Genomic DNA, 12,049 nt, shown 5'->3' on the forward strand with positions numbered 1-12,049 from the left:
TTTAATGTTCTTGAAATATTTTTTAATTTTCTGCTTTTTCTACCAAGACCAAAGTTGTACAGACAGGTATACAATTCTGGACCCTTAGGGCATGAGGTATCACCCTCACGTGGTACAAGTCCTTCCTGCTCTCCTTTCCACGTGTTTTCAAGCCATGTTTCAATCAGCGCATTGCTTTCTTCTGTGACACGTCAACCACAGGCAGCAAGAGCACTTGGAGACGTGGGCAGGCGCAGTGTACTGGACACAGTGAGCTCCTACACCAGCCGGGAGCACTTTGGAAATGGCCACAGCTGATGCGTGCACAGAGGAGGAACATCATGGCTGTTTCAGCTTCCTGGTACTCATCTGGGTTACCTTCTAAGGTGAGAAAGACCTAAGGGCTCATAAAGAGAGCGAGTATTTAAGAATCTTCCACATCCAGACAATGTTTCAAGTGAGATTCAAAGTTCTCTAACCATGATTTTATCTTGGAGGGTGGAGGAGAAAAATCCAGAAGATGGTTGAATCACCTTTCATTCTTCCATTTTTGTCACTAATTTGACAGTTCTTGGTTTTGATGCAGCAGAAATAAAAACAAAAAAGGCATCAACCAACCTATAACTTGTGTCCGGGCTACTGCATACAAAACTCTCCTAAGGACTGAGATAAAAGGACTTTTCCCGCAAAGCTCTGTCCTGTTTTGGTTTGGGAAATTTGTTGAAAACTGCAGCCAGCTGGGAAGCTGTTGACATCGAATTGCAAACTGACAAGGGCAAGAGAACAGAAATTCTACTCTTTATGTTCTAGAACCCTATTAAGCGGTTTTAGGAAGGGACTAAAACTTAGGTAACAATCTACTTTCCAAAGATCGCTGGGCATTAGTAATTCATGCATTTTTTTCAGAGTCCAATTTGACACAACCTTCCTCCCCATCCCACCCTAGACCCTCTGGAATTGACAGCATTAAAATAAATGTTAAATCAGAGCATCCAGTACTGCAAACTCCCTTTAGAGTTTATATGAAAAGCCAAAGCTGAAGAGAAAAAGATCCTTACACCTTCTCTCCACTCAAGAATCAGCGTAGAGAAAACTAAATCAGCTCAGAATATACCAGACAACATACCCAAGGGAGGAATATGACGAAGGAAACAGAGATGACCACTCCCCCCACCCCGCCCTGCCGTGCACCCAGTTAAACTGTAGTTATTTTCTTATCCTTGGTGGCCTGCTTGATGGCAGCCTGCTCGCAGATGATCTCCTTGAGCCGCTGCAGCCTCATGTTCTGGGTGGTCTGGTCTCCCACCCCCGTCTGGCTGCGGTGCAGCAGGGTCAGGGCATGGATGTACTCCAGCTCCGTGTACTTCACGCCCTGGTCCACCACCAGGTTCAGGAGCTCATCGGCCGTGTTGTACAGCATCTCGTAGTACTGCCTGAGAAAGCAAGACAGAACTCTGCTCAGTGTCTCCACTGTCAGCCACCTATGCGGTCTTAGGCGTAATGGAGGTGCTGTTTGTAAACTACTTACTTTACCTATTCAGTAAACACTTACTGATCGCTAGACATTGTTCGAGGCCCTATGAGGATAATGGAGGACAAGATTCCCGGAGCTCACTTCTTGAGAAAGCCTAAATGGAGACCTCTTGTAGTTCAGGGTCTCAGTTCACTTAAGACTTTCTCCTCAGGAGATCAAAAGAAAGAACAGGTTGGGGTACAGAAGCAAGAGAGAGAGAAAGAACCAGCCGGCAGGCATTGTGAATCATTTCTGTATCATTCAATCCCTCATTCGTTCCTCATTCATTGGAGGCCCTGTGAAATACGTGGTTTTTTCCATAAAGTGGGATAATAACAGTACCTCATAGGGTTATGGTAACTCTTAGGGTTATTGGAAGAATTAATTAATCCATATAAAGTACTTAGAACAGTGCCTGACACAATTCTATGCACTTCATAAATATTAACCATTATTACTGAAAATATATTCATAATAATGCATTAATAGTCATGTAATAATAGTAACAGTAGCACATAAAGGTGAGCAAGACAGCTCCTTTCTTCAGACAGCTCAGAGACAAGTAGGAAAGGGAATGAAAAGCAGAGAAATATCGATTGTGTCTCTGATGGCTAAGTTCATTTCCATGTACTGTGTCGTTGAACCCTTTCTGCACCTAGGGAGCTATTACACCCTCTTCTCAGATAAGGAAACTGAAGCACAGGGCAGTTAGAGGACTTGCCCAATGTCACAAAGAAACTGAGTGGCTGGGCCAGGGTACTGACTCGGAGTCCAATATTCTTCATGGACACAGACAAGAATATTCCATGTGCTGTGAGGGAGGCAACAATGCTGTGAATTAGAGCAGAGGAAGGAGAGATCACACCTGTTGAAGGGAAGGCGAAGGATAAAGGAAGACTTCATACGGGGTAGGATACTGGCAGGCAGGGCTTCTGGGAAGGAAATTCTAGATTAAAGGAAAAGAAAAGAGATGAGCAAAGAAAAGAGGGAAGAGTAGTCTGGTCAGCCCGGGGAGTAGAGCTGAACAGGGCAGAGTCATGGGAAAAGGCACTTAGAGCCAGAGGCAGAGTCTGACATCCGGTTAGTTTCATCAATAAAGAACTTTAGGCCCAGTTAGGTCAGTAAAGCACCCCCCAACCCTGGGGCCCCCGGTTCTGTTGAGGACAGAGGCAGCATTCCAAGTTGTGCTTCTGGAAGATCAATGTGACAGCACTCTGCAGGATGGTCTGGGAGGGGACCAGGTATAATAGCAAAAAGGAAGGGACTTGCGAGCCATTTGGCTCAAGGCCACTGGCCCAGGTGATGGAGAGAAACGTAGTGCATGTCAGAGAAACATTCATTAGAGTGAATCTTCAGTGCAGAGAGAAGATGAAGGTGGGAGTCAGGGAGGGAGAAGGCTGCCACTAGCCAGTCCTAAGCCCAGCATCATGCCACCTCCATCCCTCACCGAGTCTACTGGACTCTGAGGCTATGTGCTGAACAGCTACTACAGGTGACCTGGGACGTACAGTTCAGTGCAGGCTCTGAGTCAGTGATGCCATCACAGCTGGTCAGCCAAAGGACAGAGGGAGTCTCCCCAGGAACACGCTACTTCCTTCTCTCCTCCTCCCAGGAAAGGCAGCATTGTCATGAATGAAGGGACAGAACAAGGCAGTGGGCCCCAGGCAACTCGGGGTGAAGGGATCTTGCTGAACTATTATCAGGGTCACTCACTCAAAAATCCTGTTCTATTGGACTTGGGGCCTTGAGGCCTTGGATTTCTTCATCAGGGACATCTTTAGGCCACCCCACGGCCTCCTCTCTGATACCAGCCCCTGTTTTGAGAAATGAGGCCCTCCATCCTTGAATTCTTTTTCCCTTAGGTACACAGTTGAGGGAGAGAGCTGTCCTTTAGGGAACTATCTAAGTACACATTTTAAAAATTGTTCAGGAGGAACACACATTTGATTCTAGATTTGCCGCATGGAATATAAGAGAACTGGGGACTCGTGATCTTTCAAAGCTGGGAGGGACTTGATAGCTGCAGTTCTAGAATGGCGGCTCTCCAACGGTAGAGTTTCTGGGGAGCTCCTGAGAAGTACAGATTCCTGAGGCCCGATCCCCAGATGCTCGGAACCAGCCACCGTGCTGAGCCAGGGTCTGCTTGGTGCGGGGAAGAGTTACAGAACCATTCCCATCTCCTTAAGCCAAGGACCTAAAAGCATGAGGGAAGGAGACAGAAGTAGTAAATGGGTCCTAATACTTTTCACTGAGATTAAACCAAAATAATTGTGTGTCTTTGTATCATGATGTCGATATTTTCATTATTTATCTTAAGGAGTAACACCGAACCTATCTGACTCAGTGAAATTGGTTTTCTTTTGAAAAATCTGATGAATTGTTTCCAGGGATACTGGCTGATTTTTCTACAGCGATGGCTGTTCCATGCTGGGAGCAAACAACAGAACAAAGATGCCTGGATTTCTAGTCCTGGATCTTCCAATGTGATAAGTGATAAAGGGCATGCCACTTAAGTCCTTAATGTTTCAATATCCTCTGTGCAATGAAGACCTTTATAAATCTCAGAATGACACTCTGAAGTGGACTGAGAGACTAAGAGAGTCCTCAAGAGTCTCGGATGAACCGTGCCCCAGAATTACAAAGCTGAGTTATTAAACAAAATTGACAGGTAACTGATGGTGTGTTTTCTATAGTTAGGGGGAAAAAAATTCCCCATAACCACGATGATATATTAGATCATAAAGAAACATAAATATTTAAAGACAGAATGAAATTCATTCATCTTTCAGAATAGCACCCAGGAGCAAAGACTGTACTAAATCAGCGCAGCAACAGTTCTACTTAGAGGTGGAGAATGGGTGCTACGAGGCGCCCTAAGGAGAAGACAGGAAAATGCCTCAAACTGCACAATTAGAATGATCTTCCGTGATAAACACTGACACACTGAAATGAACATGTAACCCAACGCAGATAAATAATTTATCAGCACTTATTGAGGCCCTAGGAAAATGAAAGCCTGATCTTTATCAGCACAAGTTAAAATAGCAGCCATGGCTTCCAGGGCACCATGTTTTATACCAGACAGCACTCTGTTGCCTCCATCGGATCACTGAACACACATTTGATTTAGATCCGTTCTGGCTCATGATGTATGTAGAGCAGGTTTCCTCACAGCCCGTGATACCCAGGGACCAACTGGTAGATGTGGACCAAATATCCCATTTCAGAAACCAGAGATCCATGTCCCCCATGATGGGTGGGATATTCTGGAGAAGGTGGTTCTTTCCTGTGGTTTCTCTCTCCCTTTGCTGTGTGTCTATGGGCAGAGTTCCCCAAGTGGGATGAGTGGGGGCTGGGGAGAGGCAGAGATAGAAAAGTGAAGGTGTGATGTCACACAGACTGGTCTCAGAGTCTGTTAACACGACCATGTTTATATTTTGTTCTGGTACAGATTACTTTGTCATATCTTCCTCATGTTTTCTTTATCCATAGACTATTCTTTCTCATTTTTTTTTCTTCTTATTTTATTTTAATGATATTGCACTGCAACTCCTTCTCCCCAACTGATTGTGTTTGAAAACCATTTATACCAGTAAGGATACAAAGGGTATTTTGGTAAGTTGGGCAGATCTTCTCTTCAAAGTGTAAAAATAAAGTTTGTTTACCTGTGATTGGAAAATTAGTATGTGTCATATAGAATATACAGACTACACAGAAAGATTAAGCAGAAAAAAGATTACTCACATAATCCCACCATAGAGACATACCACATTTTGGCATTTCCTTTCAGATTTTTTTCCCTGTATGTAATGCTCTATCAATTTCTTTCTTATAGTTGAAAATATCTAGATTGATACACTATTGGACACTTTGGCTGTTTGCAATTTAAAAAACTTTCTTTCCTGAGGATAGATTTCCAAAGCAGAATTAGTCAAAAGGTAAGTATATTTTTTAGGACTTAGGCAATGCCTCCAAATGGCTTTTTAAAAAAGTTGTATCAGTTTATCTTCCTAGCAACAGCACATGACAACACCTAGTTTCTCCTGTTCTTTTAATTTACATAAAGCTGAACAGGTTCTCACCTACGTATCAGTTTTTAATGTATGTGGATATGCATATGTGTATAAACAAATTGTTGGTGACTTTGCATCTTTTGAGTATTCGTGTGTTTCTTACTTCTCTTTAAGAGCTCTTCATAAATGTTCACAGACAAGGAGCAAAGAATGTTCTAGTCTCTCATCCTTGATTCTCCCTCCCACTGTGCCATCCATACTCAGTGTAAAAGTTATCACTGTATCTCTGAGAAGTTGTCACTGTATCGCTATGTTCTGAAAGCAACTGGAAACAGTTTCAGGTCTCTTCTTTGGAAAGGGAGGGAAGAAAGTCTTCATAAAACCAATTATTCCCAACTAGGGCAACTCTTATTCCTGGACCTGCAGGTGGTCTATAAAGTTTAGATGGTGGGGCGTGAAAGGCAGGTGCTGACTGGGGGACTGGCTACAGTCCCTGGGGAAAGCTTGGCCAGCTGCCTCCCTCTCTACTGGGTAGGGTTTGGAGACCTAGATCCTCAAATGGAAGCTGTATTTTCCACAGACACACAGCCATGTCTCATGTTTTAGAATCTATCTTGATTGTAGCAATATTAACAATAATGTCTAACTTTCAGGTTCATTAACATATTGAACCTTTTGAAGTAAGTACTGCAATTACCCACATTTTACAGATGAACAAACTGAACTTTGGAGAGTGTGAGTGATCTGTCTGAGGCCTTGCTCCAAAGCCACCGTAATACTGAAGTATTTGAAACTGTGAAAAGCAAAAGTACTAACTGCAAAGGGAACTTGTCTAGCTAAATCATTTCCAGCCATGATTTAGGAAATACGAAGTAAATAAAATTCACAAACTAAATCAACCCTCTGCCTTCCATTGTAATGGAATGAGCCAGTATCGTGGCAATTCAAAATTCATTTATACACTGGGCAGTAATATTTGAATCACACTAGGTTTGATCTGGGAATCCAGAGCTCTAAACCAGATACTGAAGTCATGTTGTATCTTCAGCATTCAAGAGTTACAGGAAAGACTTTGGGCTTTTTCATTCTGTCTCTTTATTTCTCCCCTTTTGCCCCTCTAATCTGGTAATGACAAGGTAACCTTTCTTTCCAAAAGTTGGCTGCCCTCCTGATTCATTACTTGCTAGAGGAAAGGGGATAATTAAGTAATTTCACTATGAAGACTTTCTCATCTAGTCCTTCCGGAGATAACGATAGTATTACTGTCAACAAGAGAATTGGGCTCTGAAGCTGACTTCTTAAATGTAAGTTTCAAAGGAAGAACAATTTACCTGATTATAATTTAGTATTGACGGAAGCTCCCCCAATTCTTTTCAGCCAATAGTTGCAGCATTATGAGCAATTTAATAAAAACTCAGTAGTAGATGGGTCACTAGATTGTCAGGTAGGACATTCAACTCCTGTTTTCTCTGCACACTCAATGGTATATATGGTAATAAGCAGGAAATGGAAAGAGAAAAGAAAGGAACTGAATAATCCGTAAACTAGATAATCATCCCATAAATAATTGAGAGGTAGTTATAGCAGAGAGACGTAGAGAAGTAAATACTCAAGAGATCAACTTAGCTCGGATTCTGGTTAAGTCTATCATTCCCTCCCTAACTAGCTGTGACCCCGGGCAGCTACTATCAGCTCTTCAACCCCCTGCTTCCCATAGGAGAAAAAAACAGGTTATCGCACGTGCTACGTAAGCACGGGAAATTTTTTGAATTTTAAAACATTTACAGCATCCTCTGCTTGGTCCTTTAAAATCCTGGGCTTCCACCAGAATTAGCTGATGCTGATTTTCCCTAAGCCATAAGATGCAGTAGTGATCAATTCGAAAACATCCTGAACAAGTGTAAACTTAGCTCAGATGTTCTTTCCAGACCAGTACGAAAATGGATGCTAATTCTGTGTGCCAGAAGAATAAACTACTTTATTAAAAAAAAAATACAACATAATTGCTCTCATTTGTCTCCCCCTTCAAAGAGCTTAAGAGTTTATTACAGACATGATTGAAAATTCTCATTTGAAAGAGTTGTAGTTATTTGCATTTCAGGGGTGAGAAAACTACGGTGGAGAAAAGCTAAAGAATTTGCATTTAGTGGCAAAATTAATTTGTATTCTATATTAGGATAGCTATCAACACTCTTTACAACAAATTGTGCAGTTTTGGTCCAGGACAATCCTGAAGAGAAGTAGAGAATGGTCTTTAGAGAAAAAAACAAAAAACAGTGCAGAAATTCCCTCAGCTGGTGGCAGCAGAAAACCATTCAAGAGGCAAAGAGAGTTCGGAGTCTGCTGCTGTAGGCTTGCAGTGGCTTTCATGAGTCATCTAAGTACATTTTCATTATGTGACGTGGCACACACACCACTGCCTCCATCGCGGCACTGTGCTTAAACGGCTGTCACCTACTGGCCTACTTCTGATCACCACCAGGCTTCAGCAGTCCTGGGGGGCTGGGGCAGGGTGGCTCTTCCAGGGAGACGTTAAAATGTAAAAAGTCAGCTGCGTTCATTGCCCTCAGGAACACATCCTAATATTTTTGATAGCAGTGGCCAGCGCCTTGCTTTATTTCTCTTCAGAAAATACAACCACAAAAAGGAATTCCTTTGAGATGCAGCACTTGTGAGAGGATGACCCTCTCCCAGGCTCAGTGACAGTCGCGGAAATGGGAAGAAAAATGGCTTTTTGTTCCCTTTGCTAGACATTTTGCTCCCCACCTTCGGAACACAGTCTACATTTATAAATCTCTATGGTTAAAACTTCCTCCTCAACAACTTAAGGATTCATATGTCTCTCTCTGCTACATCAGATAATGTTTGAAATTAAGTTTTCTAACACAGGGTTAGAGGAAGCTCTGCATTTTAAATTCAGTACAATTAAAACTGTGTCTCTTTGGTCTGGCACTGCCTTTGGTCAAACCCCATTTGTATGAATAATTATTCAGTCCATTAAGAAGTCTGCTCAACGCCTTCTCCCATTTTGAAGGTTTTAATAAATATTGATCAGGCACATTTCTGTTTGCACTTGCCAAAGCAATTGTGATGGGTTCATCTTCTGATGTTATCAAATAATGAAATATGAAAGAGTGAATAGAATTACCCTCTTGTTCTGTGATTTTTTATTTAGGTCCTTCATTTTACTTTCATAATTGTGTTTGTCTCAGACTCCTGTAAATGTTCTTTTGATTATCAAAAGGTGAGTCCAGGTTAAGGAGAGCCATGCTGTGCTGGGTATCACTTGGGAGAGTCTCTTCCATTAAAAAAAAATTACTGAATATCGCTTTCTAGAGTCTTTTCAATTAAAAAAAAATTTATCTAATACCGGTTGATAAAGGTTGATAAAAGCACTTACCATGCACTTTGGTGGCCTCAGCACTACAAATTGTTTACCAATCAGCACCAGGCCTTTATATTGTACACTGTCTATATTTCTCAGATTAGCAATGTGGGAAACAACTGCTAAGATATGCCGAACAAAAATAATTCAAAGGCCCTATGGCTTTTTCAGTTTTAAGTAATGAAATGGAATTATCAACTTTTCAGTAAATAATGTAAAGGATTTCTTCCAATGAAAACCTGGTATTATTACTAATGCTTAGGAAGCTCTAATAACATGTTAAATGCTAATATAACATACAGAGGTGCAGTCCTTGGCTTCCAGAAGGTTTTTTTAATCTACACTTAAAAGAAAAAAAGTCCAATTCAGGCCCAAATCAAAGGTCTCTCAAACTCAATAAACCAATGATTTAATTTAAAGTAAAATAAATCCTGGGTTTGCTAGCCAGCCTGCCTGCTAATTCTACAACTCTTTTTTGGTACATGAGAAAGAGATGAAAGGCTGAGACAAGGCGCAGAAACCAAGGTTACGGCTTCAAGTTGCTATCAGAGTTAGTGATGGGACGGAGAAGTGAAAGGCAACACGTGTTGGGTTTCTGTATTTATAATACAGGGCTTCTTCTCTACCTGTACTGTCTGGGGAGAAAGGTCAGTGAGGACAGGAATGGACTGCATGGCTTTGATGAGAGAACACACCCATTAGAATATTATGCTAATGAGACCAGGATAATGGATGGATGCTGGTAGATGCCAGTTAGTTGTATTCTTTAGCTCCTGACTCCACCTCTACCCAGCTATCTCACAAGTGTGTTAAGACAAAAACTGGGTAAGACTGAAAGGCTAGTTCACTGCAAGCGGTTATTACTGCTGGGGGCTTAAGATGCAAAGATTGCTATTCAGCCAGCAGTTGGCTGAGTTACTCAAACCCTGACTCCCCCTGATCTCAGTTTTGGGGACCCTAATATGCTTCTCAATAATGTTATAGGAAGTTTCTGTACTTTGCCAAGACAAAAGACTGCACCATTTAGTACTGAAGGGCTAGAAAGGAAACTGGTTTTGGCAGAGGAACCAAAAAATTCAAGGGATTATTTGAAAAGTATGAGCATATGCAAATCAGTAGGTCCCAACGGCAAACACTCAGGGGTGTATTTGCTAAACCCTTAGGTTATTTATGAAAGAGAGAAAGACTAAGTAAACCAAAGCTACAGAATGGGCCATCTGAGATTCAAGGGCACGTGACTCAGAACGGATGTCAATTAGGAAAATAACAGACTAAATCAGAAGGAGCTAATGGAAACATGTACAATATCCAGCAGGGTTTAATTAAAGACTCAAGTATTCTGACAAACATGATGGATAGCTTTGGACAGCAGTATGAATTTGGTGGATGTAAAGACCACTGTGGCTGAATATATATTTGGATGTCAGTGAACCATTTTATACAGTGCCTCTAAAAAAATATGACTAACAAAATGAATTTATTCTGAATGGCTACCCCTGATAGGACACAGGCTGAAAAGCAAACAAAGGGTAATGATGAAACAAATCAAATTCAGAAGAGAAAGCACCCAGTGAATGCTAAGGACACTGCCTTATAACTGATCTCACCTAATACTTTAATTAATGTGCAAGAACATACAAAGAGTGCTGAAAAGGTCGAATGTTACGAAATGGGGGAAGGTCGGGAACAGCAACCAAGTAACAGAAGTAACGCAAAGGGCATCAGAGAATTTAGAATTATGGGCGGCAAATAATGAAGTGAGACTTACCTTAGAAAAACCCAAGTGAATTTGTCTGGAAGAAATTTTAACCTCCTATATTCAATAGTTGGGAGACGAGCACTGGAAAACTTGTTCCATGAGGGTATGGGGGTAGGGTGGTAAGGGTATGGAACCAGGGCATTTTCTTACTTCCTATTAAAAAAGTACCAGTTACAGGGCAAGGAGGTGATGATAATCCCGGCCTCTGTTGCACTTCATAGTTCTGTATTGCTTTCTATCATAAGCCAATTGAAATAAAATCAGAAAAGAGCACCAAATGGGATTAACGGGACAGAAGGCTGGAGGAAAATAGAAGATTAAAAGAGATCCAGTCCAATTTTTGCTCAAATGTCAGCTCACCAATAGGTAAGGCTTTCCCTGACCACCTTAACTAAAATGATACTTGTCCGATCCTCAACAAGCTTTGTCCTTTTACTGAGCTTTTCTTTTCTTTTTAGCTCTCATCTCCATCAAAAATATGTATTTCCAAAATATATTTTTAATATATATTTTATATATTTTAAAATATATATGTGTATATACATACACACATATACACAATTAGAGACACAGCATAACACAGTGGTTAAGATCATGGACTCAGGAGTCAGGGGCCTGCGTTCGAATCTTAATTCTGCCTCTTACTATTTGTAGGTTCTTGGGCAATTTATCTCTCTGTGCCTTATCTTCTTCATCTAAGAAAAGGAAAAAGTAAATGGGGTTGTCACAAGGATCAAATAATGAAGAAGAGTGGTTGGAACAGAGTAAATGTTGTATAAGGATTTATTAGGTAAATAAACATTTGCTTCCCGGCCTAGAGTGCAGGCTCCATGTGAATGTGAGAGCACGCTGGATTCTGTACCATTCCTTGTACCCCGTGGGCTGAGAACAGAGCATCTAGTGAGTGGTCAATAAATGAAGAGGAATGAATGAATGAATGAATAAGAGAGAGGACAATTAGTAAACTTCACTAAGAGCACAAGGTAAAAGCAGTCAATGATTCTCTGACTCTGGGAGGGGAGGAACCAGGAATAAAAGAGTCGCTCTGTGTAAAAGGCTAAGGGGTGTTCTGATGGAATTCTGATGTGGATGTTTGGGAAAACCGGTTACAAATGCAAAAGGGGAGGAGGGCCCAGAGGGAAAAAAATCTGTTTTGGCTAATAAGCTGCAGTCTTCCCCAACTTTGCTTTCATTCTCTGGCAAAATTACACATGATTCTAACAATTCTCGTATTTTTTACTTAACCCGTTTGACATAATAAATTTCTCAGCCAATGTGAACTTCAGTTTCTTCATTTATGCAATGGGGTAAATAATACAACATCATAGGGTAGGTTGGAGGGTGAAATTAAATGACATCATAGGACACACGCTGTGTTAAAATGGTAAAAAAAAAAAAAA

At 41.3% G+C, this 12,049-nt stretch overlaps 1 protein-coding gene across 2 annotated transcripts in view; it reads right to left on the minus strand.

The window, feature by feature from the left end:
* EXOC4 (exocyst complex component 4) overlaps positions 1-12,049 on the minus strand; it is a 698,015-nt gene continuing 685,966 nt past the window's right edge. For both annotated transcript variants that reach the window (XM_010947518.3, XM_074367038.1), the window contains one exon: positions 1-1,412. In XM_010947518.3, the coding sequence (XP_010945820.1) occupies positions 1,175-1,412 (238 nt within the window). In that variant the 3' untranslated portion in view covers positions 1-1,174. The remainder of the gene's footprint in view (positions 1,413-12,049) is intronic.

The sequence above is a fragment of the Camelus bactrianus genome, chromosome 7, assembly GCF_048773025.1.
Source record: "Camelus bactrianus isolate YW-2024 breed Bactrian camel chromosome 7, ASM4877302v1, whole genome shotgun sequence".
NCBI classification, from domain to species: Eukaryota; Metazoa; Chordata; class Mammalia; order Artiodactyla; family Camelidae; genus Camelus; species Camelus bactrianus.